Source organism: Sorex fumeus, unplaced genomic scaffold, assembly GCF_029834395.1.
Source record: "Sorex fumeus unplaced genomic scaffold, SorFum_2.1 ptg000191l, whole genome shotgun sequence".
Taxonomy (NCBI): Eukaryota; Metazoa; Chordata; class Mammalia; order Eulipotyphla; family Soricidae; genus Sorex; species Sorex fumeus.
The window spans coordinates 3,818,431-3,845,011 of NW_026606248.1; the positions used below are offsets into that span (position 1 = coordinate 3,818,431).

Genomic DNA, 26,581 nt, shown 5'->3' on the forward strand with positions numbered 1-26,581 from the left:
GAGCCTTGGTAGGGCAGGGTCTCGGCCTGTCCTGCCTCCCAAGGGAGGCCCAGAGTTTTCAGCTGGGAGGGAGATGTGTGTTCCCATAAATTTTAACAACTTGACTTGCACCTCTTCTGGGATTTAGTCAACAATCTGAAGAGGAGGGCCAAAGGATGAGTTTACATGACGGTGAATGTGGGGCATGAGATGTGGGTCACTTTCCCTCTTCTTAACTAGTATTAATATTTAAATTTCTCTGCAGGTACTCTTTACAGAAAAGAGTATCATATACAGTGTCTGTTTGGTGGCTTTAATTAGCTCTTTACAGACAATAACAGTACCCTGATGCTACTTAATTAATTCAGCCTCCTTTTTCATAAGCCTCTTTCCTAGACCAGTTGAATCAAGATTAATTAGATTTTAACCAGTGTTTTCTGTAGTGCACTTGGAGCAGTAGATTTAAAGTAGACCCAAAACAGTTAATAAAAAGTGAAAAGCAAAGTATAAAACCGAAGTTTCAACACTTTAAATAGTTTCTTTGTACTACCATGTAGGAAAGAATTCTCTGGTTTTATAGGAAATTCAAGGGTGATTTAAATTACTTTTAGTTAGTAGTTTGCTTTTCTAGTAATGAAAACATGTTGCCCAACAATTGTATAGTTCTAGACAAAATTAAATAAGTTTTGGGTAGAAATGAAATGTTTTGAATAGAATTCCAGTAATCAATTTGGAGTGGCATCAGACCAGGATAATGGAGGATGATTCCATGGAAGACTTGACATTCTTTTTTGAGGGGGTTTGGAGGTTACACCCAGGTGTGCTCAGGGTTTAATCTTGACTCTGTGCTCAGGGATCTCTCCTGGCAGTGCTCAGGAGACTGTGTGGTGTTCAGGATGAAACTGGGGTCTTCTGCATGCCAGACAAACACCTTAACCCACTGTACTATCTCTCTAGCTCTTGGCATGGCATTGATGTGTGAAACAGATTTTGACCATTGGAAAATAGACAGCAACTTTGTCGTGGGTCAGAACATAAACTTTGGGAATTCCTGGACGTGGGATTAAATCATAACTCTACCATGTACTCCATCTCAGACCTTTAATGTTTGTTCAGTCTTTTTGAGTTTTAGTTTAATTTATAAGTGCATCCCTCATAAGATTGTTGGGAATTAAATGATGCTGGATTAAATGCATGGTTATAAATAGTAATGAGTTGTTTTAAATTTAGTTTTAGAGCATTGTTTAAAACTGAATTTTAAATCATGAAATACCACTGTATTCACATCATTACTTTCCTCCGTTGTATTTTGAAAAGTTAATCTATCTTAACAAGCTTCTGTTGAATCTCTGCTTTATCAAAGTAGATCAAACCTACATAGACTATAGTTTTTAGCTCATTTAACAACACACCAGTAAGCTCAGTGTTAGTTTGGCTGACAGAAAAATAGTCAGAATTGGAGACCTGTGCAGATTGAAGTTTTTCAACATATCACTTAGTCTATTTCCATATTAAAACTTTTTTTTTTAATGTTTGATTTGTGTTTTGCTTAAATCTGCTTAGTCATAATTAACCAAGGCGATAGCACAGTGGGTAGGGCGTTTGTCTTGCACGTGGCCTACCAGGCCGATCCGAGTTCAATTCCTCCGCCCTGCCCCTCACAGAGAGCCTGTCAAGCTACCGAGAGTATCTCACCCGCACGGCAAAGCCTGGCAAGCTCCTCGTGATGTATTCGATATGCCAAACACAGTAACAACAAGTCTCACAATGTTAGCAAATTGATGAACAGTGGGAGAACAGTGACAGTGGTTCTGATTAACTGAGGAAGACTTACAGATTCTACTGAGGATGTGATTATTGACACGTGTTTGAATATATGAAAAATAGAAAAAAATCTTCAAACGATAGTATTACTTTGATAATATTTGCAATCTTTTCAATTAGGAAGTAAAAAATATAAAAGAAGAGCTTGCTACTAGATTAAATAGTAGTGAAACTGCAGACCTTTTGAAAGAAAAGGATGAGCAGATCCGAGGGCTAATGGAAGAAGGTATGTATTTAAAAAAAATTTTTTTTTAGGGGTCGGAGTTATAATACAGTGGGTAGGGTAGTTTGCCTTGCATGCGGCTTACCCAGGTTTGATATCCCACATCCCATGTAATCCCCCTAGTCCACCAGAAGTGATACCTGAGTGTAGAACCAGGAGTAGCCTCTGAGCACTGCAGAGGGTAGCCCAAAACAAAAACAAAAATAAATAAAAATTTAAACATTTAGTCACCATGAAGTCACAAAGTAATTGGTGGTTGGGATTTAAGCAAACAATGTTTCAACATCAGTCCCTTCCCCAGCGCTTCCCTCTCCCCACTTGTCTCCCACCCACCAGTCAGCCTCTACAAGAGGCGTTTTTGGTTTTTGTTTGTAATTTTAAGTTAGCTTTTGTACTGTGATTTACAGTACGGTTGCTGACTGGGTCTCGTACTTAACACTTTACCCCCTTCTCGACCACCTCCTCCTGGTTGAATGCTTCTCTCTACCCTAGATGTTGCCCCCTCCCTGTCCGGTCCCCCAGTTCCTCTGGTGGTGTGTTTCCTAGTGAAGAGCAGTTCTCATGTTTTCATTGTTTTTGGCATACGTTATCACACCATTATGTTTCTTTATATCCCACACGTGAGAGAGATTGGTCTGTGTTGGTCTCTCTCCCACTCACATGACTTCCCTCAGCATGGTACACTCCAGGTCCCTCCCTGTAAAAGGCATGCATTTTGTTGATTACTAAAAATACTGTAAGAAAAGGGAAAATACTTATCACTTGAAAAACATAAGAAGCAAGGAATGTTTAAGGTAACTTACAAGAAGACATCTGTGTATAACAAAACACTTAAAGATTATAGGTGGGAGGTTTACATAGTATCTGAATCTTTAGCCTGGTACTTTTATCTAATAACTCTGCGATTATCCTGTCATTTGGTAGTAAATTTTTCATCCAGGGTCTGGAGAAGATAGTACAGTAAGTGGGACACTTGCCTTGCACACAGCCAACTTGACATTAATCCCCAGCACTGTAAATGGTTCCAAGTCCTGCCAAGAGTGATCCTTGAGCTTAGTGCCAGGAGTAAGCCCTGATCACTGTTGGGTGTGCCTCTCACCCCCCATCCCCCGCCACACACACACACACACACACACACACACACACACACACACGTTTCAATTATTGCGTACTTCGGGAAAATTTTTCTAATTTTCCAGGGTAATAAAGATGAAAGGTTTTTGATGAGGTAAATTACTACAAGTGGGCATGGATTTAAAGTTTTCCTATAATATTATTATTACTTGTAGGAAATTTTGAAGGGAGTGGAAGTATATGAAAAGATTTAAATCCATTTTCATAAGTATTCTGTTTCATTTTTAGTGCATTCTATTAAATTTAAAAACCCAGTCGGCATCTAATTGGTAATCCGTGTTTTTAAAAAGCATTTCTCTATGCCATTTACTGCTTTTAATACTATTATTGGTGCTTTCATTGAGGTTCATTATGTGGATAACTTGGTTTACTGTTTTTTTTTTTATGTTTTACATTCATTTCTAAAATGTTACATATGGTGGGATGAATATTTCTGTGCTTTTCACTGAATTACTGATTTACAGTGTATTTATAGAGTAGGGATTTGAGGACAATTGAAAACATTTGAAAAATTTCTTTCTAGAAGGCTTTTTTCTCTATTTTTTTTTTTTTGGCATTTTTTTAGATTGCTTCATTATTCTGTGAATTCCTTTGCTGTGCAATAGTTTTTTAGTATGATACAACTCCATTTCTGCTTTTGGCTTTATGCTCTTGGGATCATATCCAAAAAAAAAAAACACACACACACACACACACACACACACACACATTACCAAGATCAGAGTCAAAATCTTTTTTCCCTATGTTGCCTTCTAGGAGATTTACAGTTTCAGATCTTACACTTAAGTCTTTCATCTATTTTGAATTGAAATTTGTGTTTGATATTTGATGGTGTGCAGTTTCATTCTTTTGGGGACAGACCTGGTAGTATTCAGGGCTTTATTTCTCTTTGGCTCTGTGCTCAGAAGTCACACTTTGGCAGTGACTGTGGGACTATATGCAGTACTGGGGATCAGGAAGGAGTCTACTTTGTACAGAAAAAGTGTTTTAACCCTCTCTTTCTCTCTGGTTCTGCAGTTTTATTCTTTTGCCTATTGACATCCAGTTTTCCCAACTCCATTTGTTGCTGGGACTACCTTTTCTTCATTTTGTGTTCTCGGCATCTAAGGAAACTGTTGAGCAGCAGAACAATTAAAATAAATGTTAATTTATTGCTAGGTTCTTTGATTGGTTCCACTGGTCTAAGTGTTTGTTTTTATGCCAGTACCATACTGTTTTCATGACGGGAGCCTTATAATATGTTCTGAAATTAGGAACTGTGATACTTCCAGCTTTTTTGTTTTTCTTTTACATTATTTGGCTTTTTTGAGGGCTTTGGTCTTTTTAACAGTAGGATTTTTTTCCCCATGAAAAATATACTATTGTTGCTAGGATTCTTTATAATCTGTAATCAACTTTTAAATTTTTCAGCATCTTTCAAGTTTCCTTTATAAGTATATCATACTGGAAAAAATATCCTAATTTATGTTGTGTATCTGTCACTGCATCAGTAGACATGTGATATTAGATTGTAAAAAAAACATACTTTCCCTTTTTAGTGTATCTGGAAGTGTAAATATCCTTTTCACACCTGTATATATGTGTGTGTGTGTGTGTGTGTGTGTGTGTATGTATATATATATATGAAGGACAATGAATAGTGTGTATATATATATGTATACACACACACACATATATATATTATTATATATATTATTGTCCTTCCACTAGTAATTTGACAGTGTTGATAATTTGGGAGGGGGGTTATTTGGAAGAGGAATGGGGTTGCATCACAGTAATGCTCAGGGGCTCTTTGTTCAGGAATGATCCCTGCCAGTGCTCCAGAGTTCTTATTTGCTGCTGGACATTCAGCAAGATGCAAGGCAAACACCTTGACCCCAGTACTATCTCTTTCACTCTCATTTTGACCTTATCAAATAAGTTGTAACATTTGATGATTAAAGTATTACTAATTTAAAAGTATTTATTCTGTGTCACTGTTAAATGAACTTTCAGACTCTTGAGGTTTTATTATGGTTTGCATTAGTCCTCTTTTTTTCTGATGATTGTTATCAAATCAGCTGTAACATTTGGTGTAACAGTTACGGTACTGTTATTTTGGAGGCTGGAGAGGGACAGGAATTACCACACTTGCCTTGCACATGACTGACCCAGCTTTGATCCCTGCCTCCACTCACAGCCCCTTGAACGATTCCTGAGCACAGCAGGTACATCCACAACCATCCCGAATGGCAATATTTTTAAAATTATTCTGTCACTCTCACTTCATTGCTCTAAAAGATAAAATTTTTTGACTCAGAAGTTGTTATTTGAATTTGTACTTTTTTGCCATTGCCAGGAGAAAAGCTTTCCAAACAGCAACTGCATAATTCTAACATCATTAAGAAATTAAGAGCAAAGGACAAAGAAAATGAAAATGTTATTACAAAGCTGAACAAAAAAGTTAAAGAGCTAGAAGAAGAGTTGCAACATTTAAAACAGGTAAATCTTTGCCATTCTTTATATAAATATATTGTGCTTATTTCCTGCATGAACATATGGCTCTTGTTTGTAAAACATTTGGGATGATCCACTGGGCTATATCACATGAAATAGTTTTTCAGTTAAGTACAGGTTTAGATTTTTTTTAGTTATTTTTTTCTAATTAACTGACCAATACACTTCAAAATTTTGAAATGGTCAACAGACCAATAGAAGGATAGTTTTAGGCTCCTCCTTGAAACAACTTCTGGCCTTGATTTAGAGCAAAACGTATTTTTTGTTTATTATAGTACTTGTTATCCCAGGAATACAGTTATTTACTACTGTGTTATTCATTGAAAAATTTTTTATCTGCTTTACTAATATAGGTTCTTGATGGCAAAGAAGAAGTTGAGAAACAACATAGAGAAAATATTAAAAAGCTAAATTCCCTGGTAGAACGCCAAGAGAAGGATCTTGGCCGACTTCAAGTAGATATGAATGAACTTGAAGAAAAGAACCGGAGTGTTCAGGCTGCTCTTGATAATGCTTACAAGTAAGAAAATGAACAAATGCCAGCCCACTTAAAATCAGTTATCAGAGCATAATGGTTAAGAAGAATTTTTCTGTTACCTGGTTTTCCTTTTTTTTTTTTTCTTTTGAGAATGGGAGTTTGGGCTACACCCATTGGTACTTGAGGTCTAACTTCATGAACTACATTTTGTTTGTTGATTTTGAGCCACACCTGGCAGTGCTCACAGTGCTCACGGCTTACTCCTGACTCCGTACTAAGGAATCACTGCAGGGCGGGGGATGGTGGGTAACCATATTGGATGCCAAGAATTGAACCTGGGTTAGACTGTGCACAAGGCAAACTCCCTACCCTCTGTACTGTTCTCCCACTCTAGTTACATTTTTAACTTACGTGAGTCTAAACTTGTTAAAGCAGATTCAGCAGAATCTGATTTTTTTTGTTAGTCAGTTTATTATGTGACCTCTACCTCATTAGGTAGATCTCATGGAAAAATAATGTAAACTTGATTAATTTGAGCACGTAATTAACTATACTATTTTAAGTTAAAATCATCAATCTGATTTTTAAAGAGAACTTACTGATCTCCACAAAGCTAATGCTGCAAAAGATAGTGAGGCACAAGAAGCTGCTCTGAGTCGTGAAATGAAAGCTAAAGAACAACTTTCTGCAGCACTAGAGAAAGCCCAAGAAGAAGCCCGCCAGCAGCAGGAAACATTGGCTATTCAGGTAAGCAGTGGATGAAGGGTTAACTCAGACTTTCAGATCTCTGTACATACTTATGCAAACTAGGCTTCATTAGCTAGTGAATCAGTGTTTGTAGAATATGTGTTATATTGACACTTGATATTATTTTGATAGTATCTTTTATTTTACAATCCTGTTAGGCATTTTTCTTATTATTTTGTTCTGGGACCATATGTGTGTGGTGTCAGGGATTGAGTCTGGGATAGCTGTGTGCAAAGCAGGCACCCTGCCCACTATGCTCTCACTCTGGCCTGGGCACTTTTTCTAAGTGTGCTAGATATTGCCAAACTTAATACTGTTTGTTGATTCTAGCTATTGTTAAAGAGATGCTTATATGCAGGCATTGCTTGTTTTTAGTTTTCTGAGTTTCAAACTTAAATTTGAGATTTGTTTGAAATCTTAGGGACCGTATTATCAGAGAAATGCTACACATACAGAGAAATATTAAACCCTCCATATAATTTGAGGATAATTCATTTAATTCCTGAGATTTTATTTATTTTGGTTTTGGGGCTCTCCCCAGTGGTGCTCTGTTTACTCCTGACTCTGCCTGGTATCACTCCTGGTGGGCTCGGAAAACCCTATGGGGTGCTAGGGATCAAACCTGGCTTGGCCACTTTACCCACTGTATTATCAGTAGTCTGTTCCCACTCCTGAGCTTTTAATCTCTATAATCTCTGGTGAAAGAACACTAGGGTTTGTCAGGCTCTAAGGAAATTATCAGTTGATGGATATTTGAGTTATCTTTACTTTTTTTGGTTATGAATGATAGTCATGAACATTCACAAACAAATTTTTTAAAGTTATCATTGAAGTGAAATGTTGTGCAGTGGTGTTTCACTAACAAGTTCTTTATTTATGCACATATTTTAAATTCTCTAAATATACTTGGTGACCCTTTATTTTACTTTTTTTTACTTTATTTTACTTTTTGAGGAACTTCTAAATTGTTTTCTGCTTCATATACACAGCTTTTAAAATATTTGATTGTTTTAATTTATCTGTATCTGTATTTTTTTATTGTCTGCTTAATTTTTTCCATCATAACCTTTTAGTGGATAATATGAACATAGTATTCTTAGGTTTCTTACATGATTTATTGTGAATGTCTTTTAAGTGTGATTATTGGCCATATATGTCTATATCATTTTTAGATAACTTTATTCAATCACAAAATCTTTAACTTTCACACTGTCAGTTTTGTTTATTTTCTTGTCCTTGTCTCCATCTGTGTAAAAATTAAAATACATACTGTTTTTTATTTGAAATTAAATAATAAATTTTTACATGTTTTTACACTGACAAATTTTAACAGACAAATTTGTGTTTTTTCAAATATAGCTAATGGTTTAGGAAATATCTTTGTTTACAGATCTGCTTTCATGAAGCAAAATCCTGGGACTAGGATAAACAGGTGAAAGAATGTGAAAAGTTTGATTTTTAAAATTAACAAGTTCTTTATATGTGTGCTAGCGATAGCACAGCGGGTAAGGCGTTCGCCTTACAAGCGGCCAACATGGCCGACCCGAGTTCGATTCCTCCGCCCCTCTCGGAGAGCCCGGCAAGCTACCGAGAGTATTCGATATGCCAGACACAGTAACAACAAAGTCTCCAATGGAGACGTTACTGGGCCCGCTCGAGCAAATCGACGATCAACGGGAGGGCCTTTACCTTTACCTTTACCTTTATATGTGCACATAAAGAACTGTTGTTATATCTTCCTTAAAGATTGTAGCAGTTTATAAAATGGGCTGCTATCAGGGTTGGTAGATAGTCCATGCACCGTACTTATACTTGATTCTTGCAAGCACATGTTTCCCCTGCCTTGCCGAATGTAACCTTGGAGACCTCTAGTACTGCCAGCATGGCCTGGGCATCCCAGGGTAGTCTGGGCATCCTGGACACCTCAGGGCAGCTTCACATCCTCAGGCCCGTGCATTAAATGCACAGCCCAGTTGGCCAAGAATCACTAAAAGGGCCCTCAGTACTGGATTTTTTTTTGGGGGGGTCACACCCAGCGATGCACAGGGATTACTCCTGGCTCATGCACTCGGGAATTACTCCTGGCGGTGCTTGGGGGACCATATGGGATTCTGGGAACCAAACCCAGGTCGGGTGTGTGCAAGGCAGACGCTCTACCTGCTGTGCTATCGCTCCAGCCCCTCAGTCCTGGATTTTCTAAGCACCATTTGACCCTACCACTGCCCCCCCACCACCTCCAGCCAAAGAGTGCTGAGCATAGCAAAGTGTATGAGCATAGCACCTAATTTCCATAGCATATAGTACTATTACATTTATCTTTACTGGCTATACTTAGCAGTGCTCAGGGACCAGATTCCTGATGGGACTTGAGTGACCGTGTGGGATGTTGGGGATCAAATATCACATTATTTTACTCTTACAAATGTTTGGATATATAGTCTCTATTTTGTATTATATGGCATTGACTATGTCTTATACAGAGTTTTGTGTTTTTTGTTTTTGTGTAACAGTGCTTCCCTAAGTAAGCATTGCATATTGGAGTTGTTTGACGAATTGGATGTGATAATTATGTAAAGTAGTACACAAACAGCTAGCACAATACAAAACTTGTAGTTAGCAGGACGTTTTTTTTAATTTAATTTAAATTTATTTTTTAGAGCATTACAAAGCTGTTCATGATTGGATTTCAGTCATACAGTATTCCAACATCCATCCCTCCACCAGTGTACATTTTCCTAGCACCAGTGTCCCCAGGTTCACCCCCCACCCCTTGCCTGTTTCTTTGGTAGGTCTCTCTCTCTCTCTCTCTCTTTCCCTCCCCCTCCCCCCTCTCTCCCTCTCTCTCTCTCACTCCCTCTCCCTCTCCCTCTCCCTCTCCCTCTCCCTCTCCCTCTCCCTCTCTCTCTCTCTCTCTCACTCCCTCCCTCTCTATCTCTCTCTTACCCTCTTTCTCCCTCCCCTTTTGGGCATTGTGGTTTGCAATATTGATACTGAAAGGTTACCAAGAATATCCTTAACCTACTTTTAACCCTCAGATCTTGTCCAGCATAATCATTCCCAGCTATTATTGCCATACCAGTCTCTTTATCTTACCTACTGTCAGCCCCCCACACACTTACGGTTAGTTCCAACCATTAGCAGAAAGTTTTGATGCTGTTTTGATTTTTTTTGTGTTTTTCTCTTTGGGCCACATCTGGCTGTGCTCAGGCTTACTCCTGACTTAGCACTTAGGGACCACTTTTGGGCTTAGGGGACCATACGGGTGTCAGGGATTAGATCTGGGTCGGCTCCATGCAAGGCAAGTGTCCTACCCACTGTACTATCACTCTGGCCCCTGACAACTTACTGGTGCTCCTTATACAGGTGGGAGACCTTAGGCTGGCGCTACAACGTGCAGAACAAGCAGCAGCCAGAAAAGAGGATTATTTACGCCATGAGATCAGTGAACTCCAGCAGGTATGGTCGTAGTTTTTGTGAACAGAAATCCAAGTTGGTTGTTTTTACCCCTAAAAATAAAAACGTGGGGGCGGTGAGAGAAGGCAAAAAGAAAAAAAAATGACTAACTGAGGTAAAGTGCATGAAATTGAGATTATCACACCATACATTTCATTGGTGTTTTTCTATGGCTTGTGTGGATAAAATCAGAACGGGTCCATTAAAATACAAGGAAATCCTTAATTTTGTTTCATAGAAAATAATTTTATCTTGATATCTTATGTGTATTAGTGCTGTATATTTGGATAATAATTTTAAAATCTGATTGATTACAGTGTTTTCTGTGGGAAAGGTAATCATGTGCCAGTTTGCTTTTTTTTGTCAGGTAGAGTAGTTTCATTGAAAGAAATTTGCTTGGAGAAGTGTCAGGGTAAAGAGAGATAACATGAGTGTTCAAGAGAGAATGTGGGCTTCTTCAGAGTCTGCCCAGTTGTTATGCCACTACTGCATTAATTCTTAGTGAACAGTGCTCAGGCAAAGAGGTAAAATATAACTTAGTTTTTCTTTTTTCTTTTTTTTTTTTAGTGCTTAAACATATTTGGATGAGGCTAAGGGTGAGAGGAAACCTGGGGACAGTGGTGAAGGGAATTTGACACTGGTGGTGGGATTGGTGTTAGGACATTCTCCATGTGGAAGTCAACTATGAATAACTATATAAACAACAGTGCTGTAATATTTTTAAATTATTTTGATGTAGAAAATCTTAAGAATAATGAATTTGGGCTGAAGATACATCTACTAGGAGGTTTGATGATACTCTTTATACCTCATGTTTATCAAATATCAACTTTATCTTAGAAATCTTATATAGCACTATAGCACTATTATCCCATTGTTCATCGATTTGCACAAGCGGGCCCAGTAACGTCTCCATCGTGAGGCTTGTTGTTGCTGTGTTTGGCATATTGAATACGCCATGGGGAGCTTGCCAGGCTTTGCCATGCAGGCGAGATACTCTCTGTAGCTTGCCGGGCTCTCCAAGAGGGCTGGAGGAATCAAACCCGACTCGGCCGGGTCGGTCTCCTGCAAGGCAAACCCGCTGTGCTATCACTCCAGCCCAGAAATCTTACATATGAGCCCTTATTTAGATACTGTGTTTATTCACCTTTAAGGATTGAGTCATTAGAAAATAATTTTTTAATTCTATCTTGGAAAAATAATTTTTCCAGGAATCTGTCATAAAGTATGTTTGCTGTAGTGTTTTAGTAGTTTTATTACTGTAAGTGGCAGTGACTTAAGAATTTCATGATTCAGAGACTCCAAGAAGCAGAGAATCGAAATCAAGAACTGAGTCAAAGTGTTTCATCAACAACAAGACCATTGCTTCGTCAAATAGAAAATTTGCAAGCAACTCTAGGGTCCCAGACATCATCGTGGGAGAAGTTAGAGAAGAATCTTTCTGATAGGCTGGGTAAGTACTTCAGTTGTTTCCTTTTTATCTTATGGCACCAGGGAAGGAACTCAAGGCCGCACACATGTTAGCACAGTGGGTAGGGCGTTCGCCTTACACGCGGCCAACATGGCCGACCCGAGTTCGATTCCTCCGCCCCTCTCGGAGAGCCCGGCAAGCTACCAAGAGTATTCGATATGCCAGACACAGTAACAACAAAGTCTCCAATGGAGACGTTACTGGGCCCGCTCGAGCAAATCGACGATCAACGGGAGGGCCTTTACCTTTACCTTTACTACATTAGTTTGTATGCTCACTATAGAAACCCTTCCATTTTGTTAGGATCATGGTATGAAATCAAAATTCACTTGATCTGAGTAGTTATAATTTGAGTCTAACAAAGATTTTTAACTCTTCTCTTTTATATTCACTTTCTAATATTTTTGCATTTTCAAACCATTTGTTTTCTCTCTTACATTTTGTCAGAAACTGCCTAAAATCCTTATATGTCATTCTCACGTCCATTTTTATCCCTGTCCATTGGTAAGTCCAACTCCTTCCTACACTATCGTGTAGGAAAAAGCATCATGCTAGTGAATGACAGAATTCCAAGATTCTGATAGACAGATGCTATATTCTGCCCCTTTAGAGGAATGCCAAAGGATGCCCTGTGGTGCTGTTAAAAAAAAAATAATTTCCCTCCTGATGTTCACATAAGCACATACAGGCTGTATATTTGTATTAGTTAGACTGAAACCAGCAAATTATGACAAAGAATCATTCATCTGTTCTATGCTTAAGATTAACTCTAATTTGAGAAGCATCATAGTGTGGTGAGTAAAGTGATGAGGACAGACTAGGTTCTGGAGTTCTGGACTCCCAGGAACTCGCGTTTTATTTGAATTTAGTTTTTGCAGGCATGGACTCCAGTGTTCGATTTTAATCATCCAGCCAGATTCTTCTTCTTTTTTTTTCTTTCCATTTTTTGGGTCACATTCAGTGGTGCTCAGAAGTTATTCCTGGCTCTGTGCTCATGAATCACTCCTGGTGAGGCTTTATGGGTGTGCCAGAAATCACCTGGTTTGGTTGCAGGCAAGACAAGTATCTTACCTGTTGTACTGTATACCCCTGATGCCTACATTTTTAAGTTCACTTATTTGAAAAGGGCTAGAGAAATCATAAGGCACACATGTGGCCAATTCTGGTGCCTGGTATCACATGGGCCCTCAGGCATAGCCAGCTGCAGCTGTGGAGGCCCCTAAGCACTACAGGTATGACCCTGCAGGCTCTCAAGTACTGCTGGGATAACTGCAATAAATGCAGTAAATGCTAAAGCCACATCCTCTGGCCTTAGCATTGAACACAACTTTTGGCTGAAAATTGCTAGAAGGGCCATGTGGGCCTTCTGAGTGCATTTGGGAAGACCTCCCCTCCACCTGAAAAAAACTTTTTGAGAAAAAAATGATAATATGAATTAATTTTGATTATTTTGTTTTGTGGACATTAGGCAGTACATAGTTACCAGTTTTAAATGTGACTGCTTGTATACTTAAAAGTTTGAAGAACTCTTAGGGCCAGGCTGTAGTACAGAAGGTGGGCGTTTTTTGCATGTGGCCAACCTAGGTTCAATTCCCAGCATCCCACATGGTCTCCTGAGCACTGCAATGCCAGGAGTGATCCTTCAGTGCAAAGCCAGGAGTAATCCCTGAGCATCGCCAGATCTGGTCCCAAAAGAAAAACAAAAAGTTCTAGACAAGAATCTACTTGGTATTTTGGTCTTTTATATGGATTTATGATTTTCCTCTTAATTCTGCAATCAGGTGAATCTCAGTCCTTATTGGCAGCAGCCGTGGAAAGAGAACGTGCAGCTACAGAAGAACTCCTTGCCAACAAAGCTCAGATGTCTTCCATGGAGTCACAGAATTCTCTCTTAAGACAGGAAAATAGTAGATTCCAGGCCCAGCTAGAATCAGAGAAAAATAGACTAAGAAAAATGGAGGATGAAAATAATAGGTGAGCATGTCTCCTGAGTGTTACTCTCGATGGTTTCTGATATTTTAAAGCAATTAAAAATATGTTGGCTTTTAGCTTTATAACTCTGAGCACTAATTACTTTTAGTGTTTAAAAGAAGAGTTGTTTTTGCGGCTGGAGAGATAGTTCAGGGAGTGGATGCTTGCCTTGCATGCAGTTGCCCTGGGTTCAATCCCTGTACCATGTCCTGAGCATGACTAGGTGTGGCTCCTGGGCCAACAACAACAACAACAACAAAAGAATTGTTGGTGATTAGTGTTAAAAAAAACTACTAAGAAGATGATATGGCACTGGGATTTATTGAACCCCACATAAGATCTTCAAATTCTGTTGTATATAGTATCGGTTTCAATAATCTTATAGTCTTCTAAGTAAAAGTCTTGGGTTCTTTGGAAGCTAGAAACTCTGTGATAGTCCATCTACCTGAAATTATATTAAGGCCGATCAGAGTGGGGTTTTTTTGGGGGGGGATGGAGTTGGGGGCAGGCGGAGTGGGCACACCTAGCAGTGCTCGAGGCTTATTTCTTACTCTGTGCTCAGGGATCACTCCTAGTGATGCTCAGGGGACTTTATGCAGTGCTTAGGAACTAACTTGGGCCACGCATGTGCAAGGCAAGTGGTCTACCTGCTGTTCTAGCTCTCCAGCCCCCAAAGTGCATTTTATAAAAAATAAGGGCCACATTAGCTGGTGCTTTTGGATCACTAGGGCCACATCTGCTGAGTTTAGGGAACCATGTAATCCTAGGTATTGAATTCAGGGCCTCAAACATGCTAGACATATGCTCTTTGTAGTTCAGTTTCTAAATAAAAGTAAATCATCTTGAATATGTAGTTGGAAAATTACTGCTATCAAGTGGAAATGAAAATGACCACTAAGTATAAAACTGGAGTTTTCTGCCACAATAGTTGACAGAAGTACCCATTCTGGAGTAGGAGGTGGTGCTGCATGGGGGTCAGGTGTTATGCATGCAACCCTATCAGTAACAGTATTATAAACCACAGAGCCGGAAAGGGAAACTGGGGGCATTGGTAGAAGAAAATGGTCACTGGCGAAGGGATTGATATTGGAATATTGTATTCTTGAAACTCAGTTATGTTTCTCTTTGTAAATCATAGTGCCTCAAAAAAAATTTTTTTAAGTCTGCTAAGAAAATACATTAAGTAGGGGGGTTTTTTTCTTTTTTTTTTTTTTTTTTTTTGGATTTTTGGGTCACACCCGGCGTTACTCCTGGCTCTGCGCTCAGGAATTACCCCTAGTGGTGCTCAGGGGACCATATGGGATGCTGGGAATCGAACCCAGGTCGGCCGTGTGCAAGGCAAATGCCCTACCCACTGTGCTATTGCTCCAGCCCCAAAGTAGGGAGTTTTTAATCATCTGTATTATCATCATTTTTGTTCTATTTAACTCCCTCTATAGGTACCAAGTTGAATTAGAAAACTTAAAAGATGAATACGTAAGAACACTTGAAGAGACAAAAAAAGAAAAGGTATTTCTACCATTTCTTCCTTGCCTTTCAGGCTTCCATTAGAGAATGGTGGGGGATGGTAGTGAAATCAAGAGATGGCACGTGATGTGGATGTTGTTAACTGCTTTTGGAATTTGGTCTTTTAGAGTAAAACAAAAAGAAGTGTATATTTTAGGTGCCTGATTTTGGAATTGACTTACTTTGATGGCGTGAATTAGTATCACAGAAATCTTTTAACTGTATCTCTCTCCATTAGGCACTGTTGAATAGTCAGTTGGAAATGGAGAAAATGAAAGTTGAACAAGAAAGGAAAAAAGCAATTTTTACTCAAGAAGCTTTGAAAGAAAAGGTATTGATTTTTTTTCCCCTGTGTTGGGATTTTACCACTTACTAGCTGTTTTGATCAGTCATTGATTGTTTTGTAATTTGGGCCTGCACTGAGGCACTGTTATCCTGTTGTTCATTGATTTGCTCAAGTGGGCACCAGTAACATCTCCATTCATCCCTGTCGCGTGCTGGTGTAGCCCAATGGTGTCTGCTCGTTCCAGGAACACAAAGTGAGACTTGTTACTGTTTTTGGCATATCGAATATGCCTCAGGGAGCTTGCCAGGCTCTGCCATGCGGGCAGGATACTCTTGGTAGCTTGCTGGGGTCTCTGAGAGGGATGGAGGAATTGAACCCGGGTTGGCCATGTGCAAGGCAGATGTCCTACCCACTGTGCTATTTTGGCCATATTTTATAAATATCATTTCTTTTACCTAGAATCAATAATGATGAGTTTTAGTAGTGTAATCAGTCTCCTACTCAGACCAGATACTAAACTTGAATTTTTCCAAAGAGATTGTGATTTCTGGGATTTGAATTACAGAATAAATCTCTTAGGCTCTACCCACTCCTTTTTTCTTTTTTTCTTCTTCTTTTTTTTTTTTTTTTTTTTTTGTTGTGGGGAGCACAACTAGCTGTGCAGGGCTTACTTATGGCTCTGTGCTCACTCCTAGCAGGGCTCAGGAGACCAGACGTAGTAGGGACTGAACTGGGGTTGGGCATGAAAGACAAGCGCCCTCTCTGTTGTACTATTTCTCTGACATCATTTTTGCTCTTGTTTTATTTCTTATTTATTTATTTTAAAAATTTTTTAATGTTTTGCTTTTCGGGTCACACCTGGCAATGCCCAGGGGTTACTCCTGGCTCTTCACTCAGGAATTATTCCTGGTGGTGCCCAGGGACAGGTCGGCCACATGCAAGGCAAACGTCCTACCCATTGTGCTTTCGCTCCAGCCCCTTTGCTCTTGTTTTAAATTATTTCTCACTGAAAGTAATTTGGCCTATAGTGACCTTAGAAATAAAAGTTATTTGTTCACTTTTTTTCTACTTAATTAATTTTTCTACAGAAAATTCCTATGCTAAAAGATTATAATGTACCTAGTGGTTAACATGATATGTTAAGACTATTTATATATAAATTGAGGGCTAGAGCGATAGCATAGCGGGTAGGGCATTTGCCTCACACGCGGCCGACCTGGGTTCAATTCCTAGCATCCCATATGGTCCCCTGAGCACTGCCATGGCTAATTCCTGAATGCAGAGCCAGGAGTAGCCCATGTGCATCGCCGGGTGTGACCCAAAAAAGCAAAAAAAAAAAGAAAAAAATTAAAATTAAAAAATAAAATAAATTGAAATCACCTTTTGAATTTATTTGGTATTAAAAAGGATTAACGAGAAATCTCATGGTTTTTATAACTCATTGATAATTTTATGCTAAAGTGAACATTTAATTGATATTATATGAAGCAATTAATTTCTGTAATTATTTCAAGAAAGCATTCTCATGCTTTTAAAAATTAACCAAAAAATAAAAATAAAAAAATAAAAATTAACCAAATGTTGTGGTTTTAATATAAACAAGTCCTGATGTGATTTGCCCATATCTACCAAGCCTTTTCAATTGCTGAGTTGATGGCTTTGGTAAGATTTCAGAAATCATACTGGTAACAATTTATGGGGAGATGAAAGTACTTTTATTATTAATCCTAGAAAAGTTTCTCAATTTTTTCTGTTTCCCATTATGCTCTTTAGGTAACTAAGTATTTTTTTTTCCACCTAAAGGAACGGAAGCCGTTTTCTGTTTCTAGCACTCCTACAATGTCACGCTCAAGTTCCATAAGTGGAGTTGATATGGCGGGGCTACAAACCTCTTTTGTCTCTCAGGTGATATTTTATTTCTTCTATATGCTTCGCTCTTAACCTGAACGACGATAAAGGGAGTATGTGGTTAACAGTTTAGCTATCGCTGTGACCTTGACTTTCCAGGGTGCTGATTGCAGTAAGGAAAATTATTTCCCTTTGAGAAAGTCATAGATTTTCAAGTAAGCATTGATAGAACCAGTTTGTACTTAAAAATGGAATAAAATCTATAATAACTGAAAAATTACCTATGCTTTCTTAATCAGGACGAGACTCAAGATCACTCATTTGGACCAATGACTGTATCAGCAAATGGAAACAATCTCTATGATGCTGTAAGGATGGGGGCAGGATCAAGCATTATTGAAAATCTACAGTCTCAGCTAAAGCTCAGGGAAGGCGAAATTACTCATTTGCAGGTATTGGAACATTAAATGTGCTATAGAACTAAATGAAATTTGTGCTATAGAACTAAATGAAATTTTGAATCTGGAATATGTTGTATTCTTTATTTCCGTTTTAACTCTGAACAAATTTTTTAAAAAATAAAATGGATCAGAGACATATAAAGCCCAAAAATGTATAACAAGCATTAATGATAAAGGTTAGGCAGATAAATTAACCAAAGTTAAAAGCCAGAAGAGTCCAATAGATGACCCAAATTAGACCTGCCTCCTTTATCACAGAAAATGCCAGACAGGATCTGGCCTCCTCATGAGTTGTAACCTGTTCAGGCAAGACTTATAATCATATAAGCAGAGATCTTCTAGGCATATTTTCCAAGCAACAACAAAAAAGGGAAATTGCTGAGCTTAGTTGATTTTATTCTTCCCAGCCTTAATACTTAGGGAAGTTGCTCCATCGCCTCTTGAGAGCTTTGACTATACACGATGAAAAGAGCTTAGAATTTCTAACACCTTGTATATAAAGGAAAGAATCCTGAATGGGGAAGAAGCTTCCTCTTATCTTGTTCTTTAAGTGTGGTGGGAAATGTTAAAACAAGTTTACCTGTTTTCAGTATTAAAACTTATTTTATGCTAAGAGATTCTATTTTCATTACATGATTTTAGTTCGAAGTAGTAGTCTACTGTTTGATTAAAGATAGAACAGGGCACTTGCTTTGCACATGGCTGATCCTTGTTCGAGCTCCAGCACTGCATATGAGCTCACTGAGCATCACCAGGAGTGTTCCTTGAGTGTAGAACCAGGAATAAACCCTGAGCACTGCTGGGTATGGCCCCAAATTTTTTGCAAAAAGATATCCTTGCAGTGGGCTTGTGGGATGGTGCAAAAGTTTACGGTGCTTATCTAGCACGTGGCTGTGGAGCAGCACTGGTTCAAATCCTGGCACTGCATATTGTCTCCTGAACACAGAGCCAGGCCAGGTCCCTGAGTGCTGCCAGGTGTGACCCAAAAACCAAAAAACATTTTAAATATATCCCCCAAAATAACAAAATCCAAATTCAACCTTAATTGGGTTAATTAAGGTTGAATTAATCCTCAACTTCCCCTTAGGAGGAATAGCCAGTCTGCACTCCCAAATATCTTTGCATTGGGGGAAATACAGATCAAAATAATCTTAATACCTGATATCAATATTTAGCTCTATTTTGAGCTTGAAGGTCTAATTAAATTTTTTATAATCTTATACTATAAATTTTTTTTATTATGTTTTGATTTGGGGGCTACACTTGGCTGTGCTCTCGAGGCTTACTTTTGGCAGTGCGTGGGGCTTCTATGCAAACCGAGATCGAGCACTGGAAGCAGAGGCTCCTGGGGGCCATTTTCATCCTGCCTTTCTGTGCACAGGACACAGCAGGGTTCTGATGTCCTTCTCTGCTTGGAGGACAAGTCACGGTCTTGGGTCTGCTGCATGAGTTGCCATGTTGGTTCTGGTATCATGTAGTAGATAAGTGGGGCTCTGGAATCCATGGAGAGTTCAAGCAGCAGCAACAGTGTAAGCATGCATGTTTGCAAGGAGCACCCAGGCAGCAGCATGCATCTTGGGCAGGACACGGTGCTCAACTAGATGGTTGAGGCTGTCACATATTGACCCCACATGCTGGATGATTAATACTTACCTGGCTTGAGTCTCTTGCAAACAAGGCTTCACATGTGCATGATAATAAAGGATGTAATTAAATGATCCATATACTCTGTCATTCACGTAATACACCAGTCACTTGGTTGATCATCATCAGAGTCTGTTTTTATAACAAGTTTTTAGTGATTGCTTGTTTTTTCTTTACCCTTTTTTTCTTTTTGGGTGATACTTGGCAGTGCCTAGGGGTGACTCTTGTTTCTGGACTCAAGAATCACTCCTTGTAGTGATTAGAGAACCGTATGGGATGCCAGGGACAGAACCTGAGTTGACCGCATGCAAGGCAAATACCCTACCCACTGTACCATCACTCTGGCCCAATGATTGCTTTTCTTGATCAGGAAAAGGGCAAAGATCTGAGGCAGGACCATAAAAGCCTCTTCTCGGTCTCAAAGGAGTCACTGTTCATAATTTAAAATAATCTATATTGAGAGTGGAAAGATAATGCGGTAAGTATTTGCGTTGCAAGCAGCCTGCCTGGGTTTGATCCCCAGCACCACATATGGTCCCCAGAGCCTGTCGGAATTGATCTTGTGCACAGAGCAGAAATAAGCCCTGAGTGCAGCTGGGGGTGGCTCAGAAACCAGAAAGGAAAAAGTTAAAATGATCTGTATTCTTTTAGTATTGATAACAGAGCCTCAGTTGTTCTTTGTGTTCTCATAACATAGGGACACATATTGGAAGAGGTTGCTTTGGGCACATGAGAATAAAACCTGTCTATCCCGTTTTGTGAAACTGGTCCCAGACTATTTACATAAATTGGAGAAGAACATAAAGCTGCATTTTTCCAACAGATAATTGGGTTTGTTATAGTTCTTACCTCTAACATAATAAACTCTACAAATGGTGTATTTCTCTGAGGATAATTGGAACCCACTTTTGCCATTGTTTTCTTATGTACATCAGAAAGAACTTCCTCATAATTATGTGCTGTTTTGTTTTTTGTGTTTGTTTGTCTGGGGGCCACACCAGAGGTGCCCAGGATTACTCCTGACTATTGGGACTCATTCCTGGAAATGCTCAGGGAACCATAGGTAGTACTGTGGATCGAACTGGGATTGGCCACTTGCAGGACATGTGCCTTACCAACCAGTATGATATCTTGAGCCCTCAGAATGTTAAACTAACACTTGAATTTCATTTTGGCTTAAATTATTTTATGATAATGTTTTCTTCAGCTAGAAATAAGCAATTTAGAAAAAACTCGTTCAATAATGGCTGAAGAGCTAGTTAAATTAACGAACCAAAATGATGAACTTGAAGAAAAAGTGAAGGAGATACCCAAACTTCGAACTCAGCTAAGAGTAAGTATTTGTCACTGAGATGAGTCCAAGATATTTTAATATACTTAATTTTAATTTTTATTTATTTTTGATTTTTGAGTCACACCCACTAGTGCTCAGGACTTTCTCCTGGCTTTGCACTCAGGATCTCTCCTGGTAGGGCTCCAGGGACCTGAGGGGTACCAGGGGCTAAAACCTGATTGTCAATTGTCTTCATACAAGGCAAGCACCCTACCCACTGTACTTTCTCTCAAGCCCCCTAATCTCATATTTTTAATGAATATAAATTCATGTTCGTTGTGTCTAAAGAATATAGAAAATTGACATTTGAGCAGATACCCTTGAAGATGACTCTTGCTTGTAATATTATACTATTTTTCACAATTGTTCTTAGTCCTAGTCTAGGAAAATAGCTAGATTTTTTAAGCCAAGACACTTTATAGTATTGCATTTTACATGATCTAGTATTTTAGTATTTTGAGTGTTGTATGTATGATAATGCTTAGTATGTTGGCATTATTAGTCATTATTAGGCCATAATAGAACATACTTTCTTTTGTCTTTTTTCTGTAAAATAAATACTAGGTAATACTTCTATCACAACTTTAATAGTCACCAATGACACTAAAATTTTATTACGTCTTCTTACATCAATGGAAGAAAAGACAGATTTAAGTTAAATATGGGGAGAATTATAGATTTAGTGGAAAGACGTGGTAAAATTGATAGCCATTTCCTCATAGATTTTTAAATTTGTTTTTTTTTATCTAATATTCGCTAATCATTCTTACAGACTAGAGTGTGAACTAGTTTTTCTAAATGATGACTATATGATTTTATGTAAATTGTTTTACTGGTGACTCATTTATGCTAATGTAATAAAGGTGTTCTATGCAATTATTTTTAACATTGTAAACTAATACTTTTTTAGGATTTAGATCAAAGATACAACACTATTCTACAAATGTATGGAGAAAAAGCAGAAGAAGCAGAAGAACTTCGATTAGATCTTGAAGATGTAAAAAATATGTATAAAACTCAAATCGATGAACTTTTGAGACAGAGACTCAGCTAAACTTCTGAAAATTACATTCCCATAAAACTGAATGTAAACATCGAATATCTAAATACAGACTTCCATTAAATTCTTTCACAGAATTAGAAAGTGAAATTTACGTAGAATTCAAAAGCTGACAAAAGTTTATAGTACATAGTAATATTTGCAGTTAAATTATTTTATGTAATATTTGAACTTTATTTTTGAAACTTTTCTTTAAAGATTTATTTTTTAAAACATCCTTTTTTTTGCCTTGAATAGCACAGATTTATTACTTGATTCTCATCAATATGATTAGGGGAGAAGATTGGTGTTCATATGTGTATTACAGATATATAGCTAAACATATCTATAATTTATGTGTTTGTATATATTGAGAGCATTTAATGAGTGACATTAGCCTATCAAAGCTTTGAGATATTTTACATCTACATATTCAGCATATTTAATTGTTCAGGAAAATGGACATTAAATGTTCACGTAAAATAAACTAATAATTTTCCTTTAAAGTAAACATCACACTGAAACATTAATGTTTATGGGTAAATAATAAAAACTTGCACCTTTTTTTGTGGCTTGAAAATTTATTTCACCCAGATTTCACAATGAAATCTACAAGTTTGGGGACCTATTTGGACAAAGTTAAAAGCTATTCAGTTATCTAGGTATAACTGGATAGTGGAAATTTTTATCATAATGATTTTGTGGTGATATTGATATTTAAGTGCTTTATACATTCCTATGAAAATCAAAATAAAATTATGAATAATATTCTCCTTAAAACTAAATTTTTAAGTTTTACGTTTTGTAAGTCATTATTTTTAGCACACTAGATATGAATATCTGGTATTATTGACTGTCCATAACAAAGTTTGGCTTTTTCATTTCCGTTTGGTTTATAATTTTTTCCCCTTAAACATGGAAACATGAAAATAGTGTGGAATAGCTTTGAAAATGGCTATGCTGCCTTTATGTAAAAGTAAAAGCTCTTGTTTAAGTGTTGTTAAATAAAACAGCAGCAAGAACTTCAGAGTATAGCTGTAAGCCATGCTGAAGAATTTGGAATGCTTTTCAGGGCAACTCAAGTGACCTCATATTTTTGTTTCGTTTTTCTATAGTCTAGATTATATATGTCTTTAATATCATTAATATTCTTTCGGTATGAAATTCATAAAATTAAGTTTCTATGTTATAGGGGAAAAAACAGTGTAATAGCATTTTGTTGCTTTTTTTTTTTAAAATATTAACAGGGCTTACAGGGAATGACAAGCCTGATAGCAATAAGAAATGTACAGAATTAAAAAATTGAGTTGCAAAACTCTTAACCAGTTGTTTGAAACTAGAAGCTTAGGAATTGTGAAAGTACTCTTTTAAAATTTTCATGTGTGATGAAATAGCCCCTTCAGTTGTAAACATTGGAAATAGAATATATAATTTTCAGTATAATATTAAAAATCTCTTCTTTTATCTTACATTAATATAATTGAGCCAACTTAAAAATACTAAGTGTTTTCAATTTGCTTAATATAAAAATGTGAAATAGGTATTTAAGAGCCTAGCGATTATATTACCATGTGTTTTATTCACAAATTGAAAACTGATATTCACATGATACTATTTTTATTACTAAGGACAATACTTAGTTTTTGAAAAAGAAAAAAGAATAAAACCAGTTTTTGAAGTAAAAAACTGTGGCAAAATACCTATTGAACAAATATTGGTTGCTTTATTTTTCTGTTGTCAAGCTGTATTTTGCTGTTGTCAATAAAGCTTTACTATCTATATTCAGTAAAACAATACTTAACACTGTAATGAGTAAGAAAAGTTTGTAACTGGATGTTTCCATTATTGCAGGAAAACAATAAATCATAACTTTAAGAATACAAAAATAGTAAAGGAGGCATAATTATTGTTGTTTGACAATTAAATATAGACTGAGGCATCCTTCCAATTTTGGAGGCTAAATTGAAACATTCTTGCTTCTTCTCCGCCTCCTTTTTTGAGGATTTCCATTGTGCTATATTTACCACATCAGACTGTATCCAAAGTATTTATTTTATGATTAAAGATATCCTAAGAGAAAATCTCTTCCTAACTTTCAGAAACCTGAGTTTTTATAGTTAAGTAACTGAAAAAGAACATTTTGAAAAACATTGTCTCACAATCTCTCAACTGATTTATTAAAATTTTTATTCAAATGCTTACTGAAATTCTTATGTTTGTAAGTGCTTAGATGTTAACTACAAGAAAAAAAAAAGTAAGTGGATATTTTGTTTCCCTGCTATTTGTTGAGTGTGTATACATTTATATTCCAGTATGTCCTAATATTTCATTTTCATTTTTAAAAAATTTTATTTTCCCTATTTAGTTTTGAACTACACCTTAAATTTTATATTTGTAAAGGGCTAACAGTATGATTAAAGTTGCAGATTGATAGACTTTTAATTATATTTTAATTCTAAATGAAAATGTAAATAATCAGCATGGAACTGATTTGAATAAAGATTATAAAATGGTAATGTATTTTATTTTTAACAGTTATAAATACTAATGAGTGAAGGTAATGTTAAGAATATAACTTAGTGAGTCAATAGAGCAGAAAAGTCACTTGAGTTGAATGTAGCTGACTGGATTTGATCCCCAGCATCACATTTGGTCCCCCAAGCTGGGAGTGGAGCCAGAGCCAGGAATAAGCCTGCAGCACCACCAGGTATGGCCCCCAAATAAAATATAACTTACAGAGTTTTGGCTTCCTGTTTTAAGAAAGTGAGAATAAACTCACGTTAAGTGAGTTTTATTAAGTACTGTTAGTACTAAGAATAGTTTTTCTAATGAAGATGTATATTTTGAAAACATAAGAATTTATTATAATATACTGGGAGTTACTGTAATGATTTTTTTGTATCTTTTAAATATCATAAAATGGGTCAGAGAAGGAGTACAACAAACCTGGGTTTCATCCCCACCATCACATATGGTCCAGGGCAAAGCCAGGAGTGAATCCCTGAGCACCTAAAAAAAAACAAAAAACAAACCCAAAAAGCTTCAAACCTAAACCAGTATGAAAATACTCTTCTAAACATAACATTTTTCTATTGAAGTATAACATTAAATAATTTTCTCTAATTCACGTTGCTTTATTATTGAACTCTTAACTTTTTTTTTGGGGGGGGGGGTGACTTTGTGCCATACGTGGCAGTGCTAAGCGTTTACTCTTGGCCCTGTGCTCAAGGATAAGTCTTTGCAGAACTTGGGGACCATATGGAGTGCTGGGTATCAAACATGGTTTGACTGTGTACAAGGCAAGCTCCTTCTCTACTCTCTTTTGCCCTCATAACTTGAGCTTTTAAAGAACTTTTCAAGTCATACCTTTGTAAATATCTATTTGATATTTTAGCAAATCAAGTTCTAGAAATACATTTAAATACCTTTTGTCAAAACACGAAACGACCCAATATTTCCATAATCTACAACTGTATTACAGAGATTTTTTAGTGCTTTTGAGGATTATTCCACTGACCCACCTTCACTAATTAATATTTAGAATATTAATATATTCTTCAAGCTAATTAATATTTAGAACCTTAAAATAACACTAAACAGAGCAATGGGAAATTTTTCTGTTTAATATAAGTTATTGCTATTCGTTTTTAATTTCCATTTAGTTTTTATATTTAAAAATAATTTTATTTGAGACATTATGACTTAACACTACTGTTGATAGGACTGCATGCATACAATATTCCATTTTTTTTTTTTACAATTTTTATTTTTTTCTATTGCCTTTTTATTTTGCTTTTTTGTTGTTGCTATGACCTGGGGCTGTTTGCAGTTGGTTCACACTTAGTCGATGGGCTCACACACTTTAGTTGCAGTGCTCACCAGGATCCTATGCTTTAATTGTGGTATTTGGCATATGAAAGTACTTCACACTTGTTTATGATTACTTGTGATGCTTGCTGGGGACTATCCACCTGACTTGCTGTGCTTGCTGGGGCTCACTCACTTTTACTGGTGATGTGCACACTATGTGATGTGCATAGTATACCATAGATCTATGTACTTTGTTTTGCTGTTTGGGGTCATTAAATGGCAGTGGCACTGGGATAACACTCATTGCATATCGCAGTGCCATGATCAAAACTTGTGGCCTCATGTCTGCCTGCAAGGCTTTGAATCCCTATACACTTCTTAAGATACTTGGTCAGGGGAGTTTGAGCACAATGGACAGTGCTCAGGGTTCACATCTAGCTTTGTGTTCAAAGATCACTCTTGGCAGGGCTCAGAGGCCATGTGGGGTGCTGTGCAAGGCCTTATCCACTGTACTAGCCTCAATATATTTCTTAATAGTGTTCAACAATTCATGCTCATTTGTTCTCATAGCACAGCGGTAGGGCATTTGCCTTGCACATGGGCGGCCTGGCCGACCCGGGTTCGATTCCTCCGCCCCTCTCGGAGAGCCCAGCAAGCTACTGAGAGTATCTCGCCCGCATGGCAAAGCCTGGCAAGCTACTCGTGACGTATTCGATATGCCAAATACAGTAACAGCAAGTCTCACAATGAAGACGTTACTGGGTCTGCTTGAGCAAATCGAACAAAGGGAGGACAGTGCAGTGCTACATTTTATTTGTACTTATTGAACCCAGACTAATTTTGAAACTAATTTCAAGCATGGTGACTAGTTACTGAAT

The 26,581-nt window shown here is 37.4% G+C and overlaps 1 protein-coding gene across 1 annotated transcript in view; it reads left to right on the plus strand.

Moving 5' to 3' along the window:
• TMF1 (TATA element modulatory factor 1) overlaps window positions 1–23,687 on the plus strand; it is a 35,127-nt gene extending 11,440 nt beyond the window's left edge. Inside the window, exons 5-17 of the mRNA XM_056108008.1 lie at window positions 1,924–2,029; window positions 5,499–5,641; window positions 6,010–6,176; window positions 6,725–6,881; window positions 10,245–10,337; window positions 11,631–11,787; window positions 13,587–13,779; window positions 15,216–15,285; window positions 15,521–15,613; window positions 17,372–17,473; window positions 17,716–17,868; window positions 20,729–20,854; window positions 21,765–23,687. Coding sequence (XP_055963983.1) covers window positions 1,924–2,029; window positions 5,499–5,641; window positions 6,010–6,176; window positions 6,725–6,881; window positions 10,245–10,337; window positions 11,631–11,787; window positions 13,587–13,779; window positions 15,216–15,285; window positions 15,521–15,613; window positions 17,372–17,473; window positions 17,716–17,868; window positions 20,729–20,854; window positions 21,765–21,908 — 1,704 coding nt within the window. The 3' untranslated portion in view covers window positions 21,909–23,687. The remainder of the gene's footprint in view (window positions 1–1,923; window positions 2,030–5,498; window positions 5,642–6,009; window positions 6,177–6,724; window positions 6,882–10,244; window positions 10,338–11,630; window positions 11,788–13,586; window positions 13,780–15,215; window positions 15,286–15,520; window positions 15,614–17,371; window positions 17,474–17,715; window positions 17,869–20,728; window positions 20,855–21,764) is intronic.
• Window positions 23,688–26,581: the final 2,894 nt, after the last annotated feature.